Below are 15,223 nucleotides of genomic sequence, written 5' to 3'. Positions count from 1 at the left end.
AGACAACTAAAAATACCCCACTGATAGGAAAATATTGTGTAAGAATATGTGAAGAAGACACATGTCTGCATATTTTGATTTGTGAGGAATCTGACTTTTAGGCCCCTTTGAACGTGTGCGTGTGCGTGTGTGCGTCTTGTGTTGGACAGTGACGCGTTATTCCATTACGTCACCCATGTCTCGGGTGCACAATAGGAGGCGCTGTCCCTCACAGCTGATCGCTTAGTTTTGATGTACAGATGCAGACGACTGTTGCGGATTTCCCCTTTGCATAGAGTATCTTGATATTAGTCATCCACATAACACTTTTTTTTTGAAGCAGACATAACAAGAAAGCACAAACAGTTCCCTCACCCTGTTGACACACACTTGATGCCTTTTATTGTAATGTTCAATATTCTCCATTTAAAATAATTTGAAAACATCCCCTAAATGTTCTTTGACTTTGTGTTTCTAAAAAGTGAGGCTGGAGGGAGGAGGGGGCGCGGAACGAGGTCCTCCTCTGTATGATGTGCGTTGCACCATTCCCCAGTCTGTATTGTGAGAGGTGGCCCTTATGATGCTGCAGCGAGGTAGGCTGGGGGAGAGGAGAGAGGAGGGGAGGGGTCCCTCCCTCCCATCGAATCCCCTTCTCACATCGCGCGAGCTGCTGGCGGGAAGGCACGAGAAGCGAGGGAGAGGGGAGGGTAAAGCGGCAGGGAGCGCGTGTGCGCGCGTGAGTCTGTGCGTGCGCGTAGATTGCACCACCGCATCCCGTTCACCGTTTCTGCAGGCGGCCATGCTCTGATGGAGGGAATAAAACCGACAACCGTCTTTTGACACTCCGAGTGATCCGGCACCATGTCACTCCAGATGTGACAGACAAGTCGTTTTATGAAGCCTGCTTTCACTCCTTTGCTGTTTAACGCACAGAGGCTGTGACATCATGGCTTTGGTTATGGAACCTATAAGTAAATGGACACCAAAGCAAGTGCTGGACTGGATGAAAGGTAAATTAGGATCCCTCTCTGCATCCTGCATCACGTCAAAGTCCGGGCTTGTATGTGATCTGACTGAGGATTATGGGGTGGTGGTGGTGAAGTGAGCAGCAGCGGCCACACACTGCATGCATGGAGCTTCTCCTTCCTGAATGAGTGAATGGTTTCAATGCAAAACCAGATGTGTTGGATCTGCTGCAGTGGTTTCCTAAAACAAAATGTGAGGACACTCAGCATTTATTTGTGTCATAGCTGTGAGCCTTACAAGTCAAACCTACAGGCTGCTGCTGATGATGCGGTTGGAGTAAGCACCATGCAGTGGTCCCATCAATGAATGTGGTGGATCTGTCATCTGCTGCTTTCACTGACACACACTTGGAGCTCATATCATCACTCAGTGTGTGTGTGTTTGCGTCTATGTGAGTGTGTGTTATATGTACTTGTGCGTGCAATTAATGCTGTTAGCTGCATCACCACCATCACACAAGTGCACACACACGCACGCACGCACGCACATACCAAAGCAAACCTGAATGCCAGCCTGTTCAGTTAAGATTCACAAAGCAATGATATTTCCTAATTGGTGAGCCCTTCAAGATGCCATTAATTACTGGATATGAATATGTCTGCCTGCATGAGCGATGTTCCAGCTGGTGGGAAAGGGGGGTGGGGGTGTATGGATACTCACACACTGATCAGCTAGGGAGCAGTGTGACACAAACTGTGGCAGCTCTATTGACAGACAGTAGAGATAGAGAAGGGAGGAAATGGGAATGTCCGCAATCATGTGTGTGATCAACCAGCTTAATGGTTTATTTATTGTATTTGTGCAGGTAGTATAAACCAGTATTTTTAATGGTCGATCACAGTTCTGTACGATTATATGCTAAGGTAGTTACGAAGAACCCCCAGAGGACAAGGCAGCGAGGAAACATGGATGCCTAAGGTCCTTGAATTTGTAAGTGACCTCATCAGCTGGCTTCATCCTCTACATTGATGAATGGTCGGGAGGAAAGCTAGAATGAGAGGAAAACTGAGACACTGTTTTAATTTAGATTTTTCACATTTTGAAATAGTACCTTCAATGCTTCCAAAGAGGCTTCACTGTTACCTCACAGAAAGAAGGTTTGAATCTATGTTGTGATGGGTCTTTCTGTGTGGATGTTCTCACTGTCATTGTGTGCGACCTCTCTGGGTTGTAAGACGTCTTGCCATGTTCTCAAATGTATGTTAGGTAAAACGAATAAATTAGCCATCAAGTGCCATTGGTGGCAATCTAAGTGTGAATAGTTGTCATGTTTCAGTTTGTCGAGTACTGCTTTGATATGTCATCCGTTCTGATTCACCTTACCCCGCCACCCCGTATCGCCTCCCTAAAGCGAATGGTCTCAGAGATTGTTATCCAAAACATGTTGTCCCATGAAGTTAATTCTCAGGCTCAGAATCCTATGTTGACCTTTTGTTTCGTTGCCCATCAGCTCTCTTATACTGCATACCCACTTAAAAATGCTGGGTTGAAAACAATCCAATTTGGATTAAAAATTCTGGTTAAAAATTGCTGACCCGAGGAAGTTGGGTCAAATTGCACAAAACATTTTTTTTGTACAAAACAAACCAACAAATTGGATCTGTTTTTTATATGTTTTTTTTTTTTTTTTTTTGCAAAGCATCATGCAATCTACCTAATATCCTGGGTCGGTCTAATTTTTAACCCAAATTGGGTTGTTTTTAAACCCAGCATTTTTTAAGCGTATGCCATTGAGGCCAATTTTATAAGTGCTTAAGCAAGGTCTTTGCCATATCCAGTGACAGCTCAAATCTTTAGACCCATGTTTTGTTCTTTGAATCAGTGAAGCAATTTCATTTGTAATGAGTTGTTTCTTTTCATTCTTAATGACTGAAATTTCACTTTTCTCTTTCGAGGCTGGTAATCTGAAGGACTTTTTTAATTACCAATATTTTTGTAATATTTGACCTTGTTCAATTCAAATTCTCAAGTCAGAGAATGGTTTAACAACTCTTTACTATCTCTTTACTATCAAAATAATTTACAGGTTACACATAAATTCACAATTGCTATGTAATGAATAGGAATACAGTGAAACCTTTACTTACAAACTTAATTCGTTCTGTGATCGTGTTCGTAGGTAGAAAAGTTTGTAAGTAGAAGTCATTTTTCCCATAATTGTGAATGCAAAATGTAAAATGAATTTTTAAGTGAAAGATGTGACGACTCTCTATAGCAGTGTCCACTTGAGTGATGGGGGGAAATATTTATAAGTAGAGGTTTCACTGTACAGCATCCATTTAAAGGTAAATTGTGATTTATTTTGGAAAGGTCCTTCTCCTTCGGCAGGATTGATGTATTGTTTTCAGCATTCCATTATTAATGGCCTTTTTTAACAAATAGTTAATTGCAAGTGCCAATATTGTAGTCATAATAAGGCAAAATGAGTGACTTTATGGACCAAATCACAAAATAATTTACCCTTAACCACAGCCAAATGTTCTTAATGCATTGTTGTCTATCATTATTATTATTATTTTTCCATAAATGATACATGCATTACTTAGTTGATTAAAATCAATATCAGACAACAACATACATATTCCTGGGAGATTCCTGAGGTGCATTTTTAGGAATCTTTTATTCTGCAAGGTTAATCTATTTGAGCAGGAGACTAGACTTTGTGTGCTGGTGAAAGACTTCAAGCAGAACAACAAGGCTCATAGAAAGATGAGTCATCAGCATTTATTTTGAACACCCACACTGGAGGAGTTTCCTCTACGTGCGTATTTGTATTTGACAGACACGGAATGTGGCAGACTGTCTTCCAAAAACACTTAATGTACTGAAACTGCTGATTGTTCTTTAAAATTCTAAGATGACTTTTTTAATAAGAATTTGGCATTGCACATTTTCTTAAGTATACAGAACATCATTTTAAAAATGAAAAATTTGTGAAAACATGGTTTAGAAAAGTACAGTTGAGCACTTAAATACAAGTTTGCAAGATAGCACCTTTTGTTTTCGTTTTGTTGGTCAGTTTAAAGAGAGGGATACAACCAAATGGCAAGATAATGACGCAAGACTCCAAATCTCAAATGAATTCATCAGCAGAAAAAAGTGAAAGGGTTATTGAAAATAAATCAATCCTATCGAGCATGCATTGCCGGAGAGGAAAATGACCCCAAACAAACAATCGCTAAAAGAGGCTGTTGGGAAAGTACGGTATTGACAGTATCATAAAGGTTCAGGGTTCTATTTTTTTTAATGCCTGGTACAAGTCTAGCACACCAAGCTGTCGAACTGTGTGGAGGTGGCCTAGACAATGTTTTGATAACTTCAGTTGGCACAGTTGAAAAAACGTGCACACAGCCGTTTTGCTTTGCCACCAATTAATGCAGCTCCTCCAACTTGCTTTCAAATCGACATGTGAGAGGCATGACGGTAGAAGAAACAGTTTTTCTATGTCTATGCAGAAGGTTGAAGTGCAATAAGTACATTTATAAGGAACCACAAGCAGACTTAAATGGGTGGATGATGTAAAGTTGCTCAAAGAAATGACAGATGTGTGATTGCACGTGTCTGTGTGTGACCCTCCCATGCTATCAATGAAGTGATTTCTACAATGATTCAGAAGGTTTTATGCACGCTGTTTCTATATTTATGAATGTAATATGATGACAGCCACCACACATGTCCTCCAGACTGCAAAAATCCATGGCTTGGCCGGCCAGTGTCATACTTCTGTGGCAACTGAAATTTTTATTATTATTATTTATTATTAAAGTGGTTCAGAAAATGCATGCACTGATGGAATTTTGCCCTTTAGAGCCTTTTTATAGTACCGTAACTTTCGGACTAAAAGTCGCTCGGAGTACAAGTCGCATCAGCCATAAAATGCCCAAAAAAGTGAAAAGAAAAAACATATATAAGTCGCTCCAGAGTATAAGTCGCATTTTGGGGGGCAATTTATTCGACAAAATCCAACACCTAGAACAGACATGAACAAGCAACAACAGGCTAAACGATAGATATGCTAACGTGACATAAACACAAACAAAGGGCTGAGAACGGGCCTGTCGTAACATTCAGAGTTATTAAAAAAAAACTATTACATAAATACCACGATTATAAAACTAACTAACTAACTAACTAACTAACTAACTAACTAACTAACTAACTAACTAACTAACTAACTAACTAACTAACTAACTAACTAACTAACTAACTAATAACTAACTAACTAACTAATAATAAGAAGAATATTTTATTTAGTCCATGATAAAAGACAGCACATTCTTCTTCTAATTATGTTTGCCCCAAAAACAGTATGATAGTATAATAAGTGAGCAGGCAGACCATCTGTAAGAAGTGCAGTAGTGTATTAGGTTAACCAGATTTGATCTATTCAAGGAAGTATGCCAACAAACAAATTTACAATGATGGCCCGTGCAGCGCAGTTGTTTTCCAATTCAAAGAAAGCATACAAAACCCTTAAAATGCTGGGTTAAAAACAACCTAATTTGGGTTAAAAGGAAGTTGGGTCAATTTGAATGAGACCAATCTGGGGCCGATGAACCTTTTGACAGAGAATCTATTTCTCCTGCCAACCAAGTAGAATTATGGACTGATTCTTGTACAGAAAGAATCTCCCAGATATTCTTTTTCTGTCTGAATTTGCTAGCAAATGGGTGAAAGACAACCAAGCCCTCTTACGTTCCTTTATTTTGTGAAGGCGCTCAAGACTTTCCCTGGCCATAGTTCTGTCTGGCTGTGTATTCTCAATTTAAATGCCTTTAACACTGTCAGCATATCAGCCGCCCAATTTGCACATTAGGCAGAAGCCCGTCTGTGACGTGTGTAAATCCTTCCTATATGAAATGGCTCGAACCCAATGAATAAAAACACAAGTCTTAATATCTGTAGGGTGCTGCCATGACGAGACAGAAATTAAATAATAAAAACGAAATACTGTACTATTATGAAAACTTTTACAAATATAGGTGTTTGTTTTTACATGAGCAGTGATAGCCTTGTTAAAAATGTGACATACGCAGGTCCTCGTTCAATATATTGGTAGGGGTGGGTGATTGCAAACAATAATCCCACTTATTTTGATTCATATTGATTAATAAAATACATTAATCGTTGATTTCAAAACGTTGTATTTATTCCCAAAAGTCAATTACTCAAAATTACTCATTCTTCCTTGCAAGTTGAACACTGAGGGCCGTATCCACAAAGAATGAACTTTACAATAATGTAAAGTTTACACCTTTATTTGCTCTTCATTTCCAACAGCGGTTTGCTACTTCCTCTACACAAATGTTTTGACTTTGGATGGATGGATGGATGGATGGATGGATGGATGGATGGATGGATGGATGGGTGGGTGGGTGGATGGATGGATGGATGGATGGATGGATGGATGGATGGATGGATGGATGGATGGATGGATGGATGGATGGATGGATGGATGGATGGATGGATGATGGATGGATGGATGGATGGATGGCGGACACGGAGCGTTCCTTTACATCGCCTTGGTAATTGTGTGAAGAGGCTTCCACTCAGTAGTCGCCAACTTTCAGTAGGCAGTGTTTGCGCTCCCCAAATTCTGTTTGGCTATAGACCTCTTTACGGCCTACATCATGGTGACGTTACAGTGTTAGCTGGAAACAAAAGAAGGGAAGCCAGCATTAAACACTGCTACCTATATGAAGAAAAATGTTTTTTCCTGGTTTCGGTTGCCAAAAGCATAAAATCAAAAACAAAAACTTGAAACTACAACACATCCCAACCTCTGCCAGTCATGAAATGTTGAAATTGATCATCGCCAGCTAAATATGCAAACCTGCTTTTCCATACGAGCACGCTAGATATTTTTGGCTCCAGCTAAGCCACGGCCCCAAAATAACACCACATTGTATACAAACTTTAAAGAAGTCCATATTGTAGCTCCAAAATAATTACAAAACATATTTTGTTGGTTTAAATTAAAAAAAAAGAGCTTTTGTCTGTTTACTGTAGTTGAACGCCATGTACACATTTATGGACGCGCACGCACATACAAATACACACAAACTTGGGAGCTGGAGCTTAAAGTGGGGCATTGGTAACCATGGAAACCAGATCTGATGTGTCGGAGTCACAACACATGTCATAAGATGGGGAGGCAGAACCCACACACAGATGCCCGCAACACACAGATGCCCGCTACACATGCCTGGATCACATGTATATGCACAGAGCGAGACACATATGTATGCTGCAATTTTAACACACACACATATGCACGCACGCACATGGGTGTCCGTCATGTGTAATGACTCACAGTGGCAAGAGTGGAGCAGGAAATTCAGAAATAGGAAAGCGTGCTGCAAAATGGACAAAACGCTTCCCTCAGATGGGGGGAGGAAATGAGGCCATGATGGAGAAACGCACATTTATGGCTGAACTGTGCATAGAATGAGCGATGCAGTGGGCATCTTATCAAAGTACTGGCTCTAGCCGGACACTCAGACAAAGGATCCTGTGTGAGTGTGAGTGTGAGTGTGCATGCATGGATGCGTGTGTGTCTTTTTGCACCTGTTGTTCCATCAGCAACAGTTTCATAAGGGTGATTACATTTTTGTTGTGAATTCAAAAGAGGGAGGGGGAAAAAAAAGACATTTTCTCCTCCTTTGTGGTTCGTTTGGTCAGGTGTTAAGTAACACAGTAACCAAATTCAGGCGAACTAACCAATACAGGAGAGGGCTGCTTAGACCGTTTCAGGTATGGTGAGAAAGCAATCCAACTTCCAGCAACTCCATCTGGGAAATGAAAGAGCTGAAATTCACTGAGCTGGAGACTGAGATGACAGCAATCATTATCAATTGTCCTAAATGAAAATAAATAAATAAATAAAAACCTTCAAATAAAAGTTGAACTAAACTTAAATGACCAGATACCAATAATCTAGTTTGCATGGAAATTGATGGGAGATGCAAAAAAAAGTATTGTAGATGAATATAGCCTATACAGGCATAGTACCTTAACTTTCCGCATACCCGCACTAATGTGCATCTAACGTAAAAAAATGCATGTCGTCAGCAAAATGTTCTGCCTACTTTTCACTGTATTGCTTTGAGGTCAGACATCGTTGGCGCCACGTTTTACATTTCTTACTTGCAGCAATAATAGAACAGCTGAACCAGTGGCAAACATATATTTTTTTCTAATCATGTGTAGGCAAATAATCTGCTTGTAACATTTCCTATTTCCCTCTATTTGCTTCTGTACTGTAGCCCGGTAGACCAATTTGTATTTATTTGCCATTCACTCACAAATAATAAGAAAAGAGAACACTGCCTCTTGATGTGTTTTGTTTGTGGTTATTGTTTTATTTGGAGCGTGTTCAAATTTTGTGAAGTTATAAAAATACTATCAGCATGATCATATTGTTGGGGCCAACTCTGACATCTTGATGAAAATTGTTGTCATAAACATTACGCGAGGTTATTTTAACACGGTGAATGTTCGGATAATATGATATCCTAACACTGATCATGGCAAAAAGATTGTTTTTCAGATAAACTGCAGTTTCTGTGGAACAATATCACATTTCACTTAAAAGGGAAGTCAAGCCCAAAAATTTCTTTGTAATAATATTTTCTGTGCAGCTCAACTAGTTGAAACATGATTACACACTTGATTACTGTTTCATTTGTGCAATATGAATTAAATAGGCACCTATTTTTATCCATCTCAGCAGGTGGCAAAGTGGCTGCCCCCTGAGATGGATAAAAACAGGTGGATGTTGCTGCTTAACTCATATTCCACAAACGCAATATTAATCAGAATGCCGTGTTTAGACTAGTGGCGGCACATACAACACATTATTGAAAAGAAAGTTTTAGGGTTGACCTCGTCTTTAACAAATATAGTGTTTATTGATAGGCCAGTAAATTATTTTGAAAGCACAATACCAAATGTTTAAAATACATACGAGTTGCACTGTTTGTTCATTGCTCTTACTTTTTGCTGAAACAGCTCTAATCTCTGTTAGAAATTGTATTCAATAGCAGCAATATTAACTCCTGGCATGTAAAGATGAATATTTCCCGTAGAAGTGCCATCAGTCCAGAATGCCTCCACATCGAGCAAGCTGTGCTTCGGAGTGGAGGCTGGGGTGCAATTGCAAGCTTACATACAGGAGAGGTAAAATGCCACCTTCTTAAGACTATTCTGTCATGATGTGATGAATATTTCACAGTAGGAATATTTTAGTGAGTTTTGAGTCTTCTTTTTTACTTGGACTTTTTCCAACTGAAAACTCAAAGATAGGAGCCGAGGCATTAAGACAGAATTCTGCATCGCATGTCAGTGCTCTTTGCACGAGTTCCCCTCTGACCCACTCATGGTCTCGATGGAAATGCTAAAAACAGATTTTACTGTCTGATTTACGTTAATGTCGATGGACAAGCGGGAAAGACACAGCTGAGAAGCTTTTTCATCCCGAGCTATATTCAACAACGAAATCAATTTGATGAGGTTTCTCTTGCTGTTGGTTGCTTGGCAACCCTTATCTTTTGCCGATAAACATCGAAAATATTAGAGGGACTTGCATGGAATGTAGATGAAGAAGCTACATACTGTATATAATATTGACAATATGAATCAAGTTAAAAGACTGCAGCGAATTCTTTTGGATAACAATCTCGTAAAATAAAATCCACACCAACCACACTTTGCATTACGATGAACAAAGAAACACTCTTCTCTCCTCATGACTCCAGTCTTCTGTGTGGATGCTTGCAGTGTGCAGAGAAAGCATTTTATTTCCGGCAAATAGCTTCAAGGGAAAAGCACCACAAGTTGATAACTAGATTGCACAGAATGACATTTCTGACATTATGTCATGAAAAATAACTTTGCGTTTATTTTAGCCGCACTGGGGCTAATTTTTGTTTGACTTGTATTATACTGCATGACCAACTTTAGGGAAGGGGGTCACCATTTATTAGCCCTGCAGTTAAAAATGCAGTAAACCGCTTACTGCATAATGAATGAAACGAACCTTGCAAATCGTGTATCGATTGATTAGCATTCAAATTGTTGTTTAGGTATTGATGTATGGAAAACAGATGTTTACAAATACAAAAGAGTGGTGACGAACAACCTGAATTGTAACTATATAATGAAAGGATGGTTCCCCAAATAAATAGCTCTATTTACCCAGAACGCACTTCATAATATGGCACATTGGCCACAATTCATAAATGCCTCCTTGCCTCGGAAGCTAAGGTACAAATGAGAAGAGCAAATGTGTCTCTCTCATATGGTAATGTTTGGAGTCATGAATTCATATTCCTCGTTACTTGCTGCAGGGTTTGCTCTGCCGCCATCATTTCAGCGTGGCTGTATCTGCTCCTATTGCTGCCGGCTGCATGAAGAAATCTGCTCATGCACTCAACTTGCAGATATCTCTGTCAAGACTGGCCATGATTTATGTGAATGTATTTTACCAGGAAATATCTTAAAGGGAAGGCAATTTTAAACTGCAGGAATGCGGATTTGCACATTTTATTTTTAGCAGCAATATACGTAAGTCATAGGATGTATGATTGGCATTTCTATGTATTCTAATTTTTAGTATCATTTTTGAGTATTGGCATTTTAGAGGGTCAATTGGTTTTAACTGTCAGTTCAAATGTTGAAACGTCTATTAAAATTGTTCTTCCTGTTTTTATTTTGTGTTACTGTTATATGAAAACATGCCAGAGTACACATGAAATTTTAAAGTTTTCCCCCTAGTATTTATGAGAATAAAATTACCTAAAATATTTGGGAAATGTGAACATTTTGAGGAGAACAAACAAACAAACAAACAAACAAACAAACAAACAAACAAACAAACAAACAAACAAACAAACAAACAAACAAACAAACAAACAAAATGTTGCCTCATTATGATAAAACAGCTACAATCACATTGGTTTTCAGTTCCTGTATATCTAACCTATAGCATATACATAGATCTGCTGCCTCTTCTTTTTTTTCAAAGGATGCCCCGTCATCAAAAATATAATCAGTTTGTAGCTTGGAAAGATGAATCTTTGGGATAACATGCATATAATATTGGCAAGATGAATGAGCAATGCCATCAGGCATTATTAAAAATTTCATTGACATTTGTTATATTGCAATCACAATCGGATGAAGGTCGTAAAATGCTGTTTCTGCATTTTGATGCATTATACTGCTTTTGTGTGCAAAACAGATTTTCATGATCTTGCATGAGATAATATCAAAAAATTGTCACATCTGAAGCAAACAAAATGAGCCACTGTCAATATTTTTTTTTCCGCTTGGGGAGTAACAGCCCAAAGAAATGTGTTAGACTTAAACTTGCTCTACTTTGCCGTATGTAACAAGATTGTGAGTCTCTCGGAATAACACTGGACTGATGTTCTTCCTTCTGTGTCCCATGACATACTGAGTGCAAGATTTCTCTCACTCTTTCTTTGCGATTAGTGTGCATGTGTGTGTTGACCGTGTTAAGGTGCTACCACACTGTCTCTCTGTTATCCTCGCTTCCCCTCGGGCCTCAGTGTTTTCCTTACGGCTTCACTCAACAGCAATCGTACTTGTTTTGTATGTGTGATGTGTTTGAAACAAACATTCACAGGCAGACTTTAGCGCACTGTTGTGCTGGGTTGGGTGCGCTCATGCCTATTTTGCTTCATGCGTTCTCATTTCTAATGGGCATGTTCATTAGGTCTGTGGAGAGCTTTTTGCTGACTTTTTTTTATCCAAAGCCTGAAGCGCTTAACTGATCAATGATATCCCAGACCGCCACATCTATATGCTGCATGGCAGATCAAAAGCCAATACATTGCTTGCGTCTCTTGAGGGGTACTGTGCGTTTGACACAATTTTAATTGGGAAATGTGCCAGCATTGCAAAAGCACAAAATAACCATTGCACAAAAATTATAGGTATAAAAGGAACGTCCAATCCCAGTAAGCAATACCAGCAAAACGTTAGATTATGTATTTCAACCTTTGGTGTTATTAATAAAAGAAACATTGGATGTTCTCATTGAGTCTTTATCGATTTCTTTATATTTTATAACCACCCAAAAATGTCATAATAGTTTGTCAACTATGATGCAATTTTGATGCATGTGTTGAGCTGAATCTCCTCCTATCTTCTCTTAGGTCTGGATGACTGTCTCCAGCAGTATGTGAAGAGTTTCGAGCGGGAGCAAATGGGCGGGGAGCAGCTTCTTCACATCACTCATCAGGAGCTGGAGGAGTTGGGGGTTACCAGGATAGGACACCAGGAGCTCATCCTAGAAGCAGTTGATCTCCTCTGTGCCCTGGTCAGTTACTCTCCTCACCTTGAAACTGCTTTTCCATATCGGAAAGGCCCTGAGTTGTCACTTTTCCATTTGGAGATTCATGCGGTTATGATGAAAGCGATTTTCGGAACCTCCCCCAGGGTGTTTCTAAAATGCTGGCTGACTGGGGCCATGACCTCATTTGATTGGCTGGCAGGTCTTGCATACTGTATATACTGTATTTTATACTTCATGGCCGGCTGGCTGTATCCCGCTAGCTTAAACGGGTATTTAATTTTCTTTAATTTATTTTTTTTCATATTCGTATTTTGAATTACAGCAAAACAAGTTTCCCAAACTCCCCACTACTGAAATTACAAATCCTTACTGGATGTGTCTGGTCAACACTGAGTTTGGTCAAGTCGTGGACTCTTTAAGTAGGAAACAATCTAAAGCCCTCACTACTGGACACAAACAGAAGAGGCGAGTGTTGAGTGCTTGTATTTGTCTCCCAAGTCATTCACAAAAGTAAAACTAATAGAGGTGCAACCCTAGTTGCACTGTTCCGCGCCAAGCTGAATGTTCTGGCGTAACAAGGGTGTGTCCTTTGACATGCGCCCACCGCATCATATAATGGTGGCAGAAAGTCATCTGAACTCTCCACCTGCTCAGACCACATCTAAGTCTGGTAGAGTTGGTAAACAGATGACGTAATGTGATTTTGGTAAATTTGATCAGGGCACAGGCAGAGATCTGAAGGCGTGTGGTGGATGTCATTGTATTCCATGCATAATTATGACAGCAGCAGCTGCAATAATAATAATAATAGTTTAGTGTTTTTATTTTAGTATTTAAATGAGCAGCACGATAGTTGACTGGTTAGCACGTCCACCTCACAATTCAGAGGCGCTGGCCTTCCTGTGTGGAGTTTGCATGTTCTCCCCGTGCCTGCGTGGGTTTCTTCCGGGTACTCCGGTTTCCTCCTAATTTTTCCAAAGACATGCATGGTAGGTGAATTGAGCAATCTAAGTTGTACTTTGGTGTGAGCGTGTGCCTGAATGGTTGTTTGTCTCTGTGTGCCCTGCGATTGGCTGGCAACTAGTTCAGGGTGTACCCCGTCTACCGTCTAAACACCGCTGGGATAGGCTCCAGCGGACCCATGACCCGCGTGAGGATAAAGTGCTTAGGAAAATGGATGGGTGGATGATATGATTATTGTAATTTTAAAGTCATCCTACTGGTTGACACAACTGCGAGTAGGGCCACACAAACAATTGGTGGTAGAGATGAGGTCATGCACTACCTAAGTTGCCAGCGGTTATCATCAGATCATTCTGTATATAATGAGGGTACCTGTTGACATTGGTCACACAAGAATCGCTGTGTTCTTTTCCATACAGATGTATCTCCATGCGAGACTGACATTGCACTGGGATTGAGAGGAGCTGCTCTGATTTGCAGTGAATCCAGTCAATTGTGTATGTGCACACAGCAGCACAAATTACCAACATCCAGTTGATGCTAAATTTTTAGATTTTGGAGCCGATCACCGACTACCAATGTGATCAAAAGATGGACTTGATTATTTACTGTACAGCTGGCACTCGCTATTTGTAGGGGATTGGGACCGAAACCTGATGTCCGTTCAAAAGCATTGGAAAAACATTATGATATTTAAACCCTAAACACGGAGCGTGAATTACGAACTAGCCTATGTCCACATTGAATAAGAAGAAAAAGAAAGTGAAGTTGGAGTACTTGCTCTTGCCAGCTGGGCACTCGTCGCTCGCGGCTAGCAAACGGTAGAGACTTGTGCCATATCGTACAGTTATGGCACATTTAACTCACGGTTCTAAAAACAACTATTTGATTTCCTGACTGTGTTGCAGTGATGTTGGTAGCTATGTAGTATGTAAAGGCAATAAAAATTGGGATATAGGAAGCCAAAATATTCAAAAAACAGGTAGAGGTCAAATCGTCATGCGGGCCAAGTTCAAAATCAAACCCAACTAAGGCATTGGTATTAGTTCCCATCCCAACACCCACATACGGGATGTATTTTCCTCATCCTGTTTTTTTTTCGTTTGTATATTCGCTATGAAATGGTTAACTCATTTTAGGCCTGTTTTTGTATATCTTGACAGGCAGCCTGTGTGGTGGCCCTGCTCCGGATTAGAGAATTAGGGGGAATTAGGTGCTACCCTCCAAGAGAGAGAATGAGGAAGAGAAGACAGGAGGTGTGAGAGGGGAAGTGAAATAGAGAGAGTATGTGGAAAAAAAATACACATGATGCACCTTATCTCTCAAGCACACACTGCTGGATTAGCCGAGGTTGTTTGCATGTGTGCGTATGCGCGTGCTTGTGACTGTTAATCAGCCCCTTTTGCCATTTAAATTTTACAACACGGAAATAAGTGGCACATGGTGACATTCATCATAGTATGTCCAGGGACAGGACAAACCAATTCATTCTCATAACGTCCAATGTCTCAGTACAGCCTCATGTCTCGGTAGCAAACAGACAGTTCTATATCAGGGTAGGGCAACTTAAAAGATTGAGGGGCCCCAATTTTGTATTAGTGCTACTGAGGGGCCACATAGAACCACACACCTCCTAATCAGATACATGACAAAAATTGTAAATTGGGACAAGATAAATAAATATAGCAAAATGTATACCTCGGTCACAGTGTCATTATGAACATTCTTTTTGGAAATATTATAAAATGCCATGAATTTACTTTTAGAATGCAGTGGTTATGACACTCTCCCAGCTGATTCCATTCACTGCCTTTGTGGTGTCCTTCAATTCTTTGCTTTTAGCAACATTTTTGTTTATCGGTCCACATTATCTTTCACTGTAGCTGTTTTTGTTTTTTACTTGAAGGCACCTTATTTTCGTAAACTGTGATTCAG

General features: G+C 40.0%; 1 protein-coding gene across 3 annotated transcripts in view; it reads left to right on the top strand.

Moving 5' to 3' along the window:
• The first annotated feature begins 543 nt into the window (after nt 1–543).
• The window catches only part of si:ch211-26b3.4 (connector enhancer of kinase suppressor of ras 2), a 50,781-nt gene continuing 36,101 nt past the window's right edge, over nt 544–15,223 (top strand). Inside the window, exons 1-2 of one of the 3 annotated variants that reach the window (XM_049761965.2) lie at nt 544–989; nt 12,186–12,349. In XM_049761965.2, the coding sequence (XP_049617922.1) occupies nt 926–989; nt 12,186–12,349 (228 nt within the window). In that variant the 5' untranslated portion in view covers nt 544–925. The remainder of the gene's footprint in view (nt 990–12,185; nt 12,350–15,223) is intronic. The other 2 variants (XM_049761970.2, XM_049761987.2) reach the window with 2 other exon arrangements.

The sequence above is a fragment of the Syngnathus scovelli genome, chromosome 1 (genome assembly GCF_024217435.2).
Source record: "Syngnathus scovelli strain Florida chromosome 1, RoL_Ssco_1.2, whole genome shotgun sequence".
In the NCBI taxonomy this organism is placed as follows: Eukaryota; Metazoa; Chordata; class Actinopteri; order Syngnathiformes; family Syngnathidae; genus Syngnathus; species Syngnathus scovelli.
The sequence above is the reverse complement of the archived record's forward strand: the minus strand, read 5'-3'. Positions and strand labels throughout refer to the sequence as shown.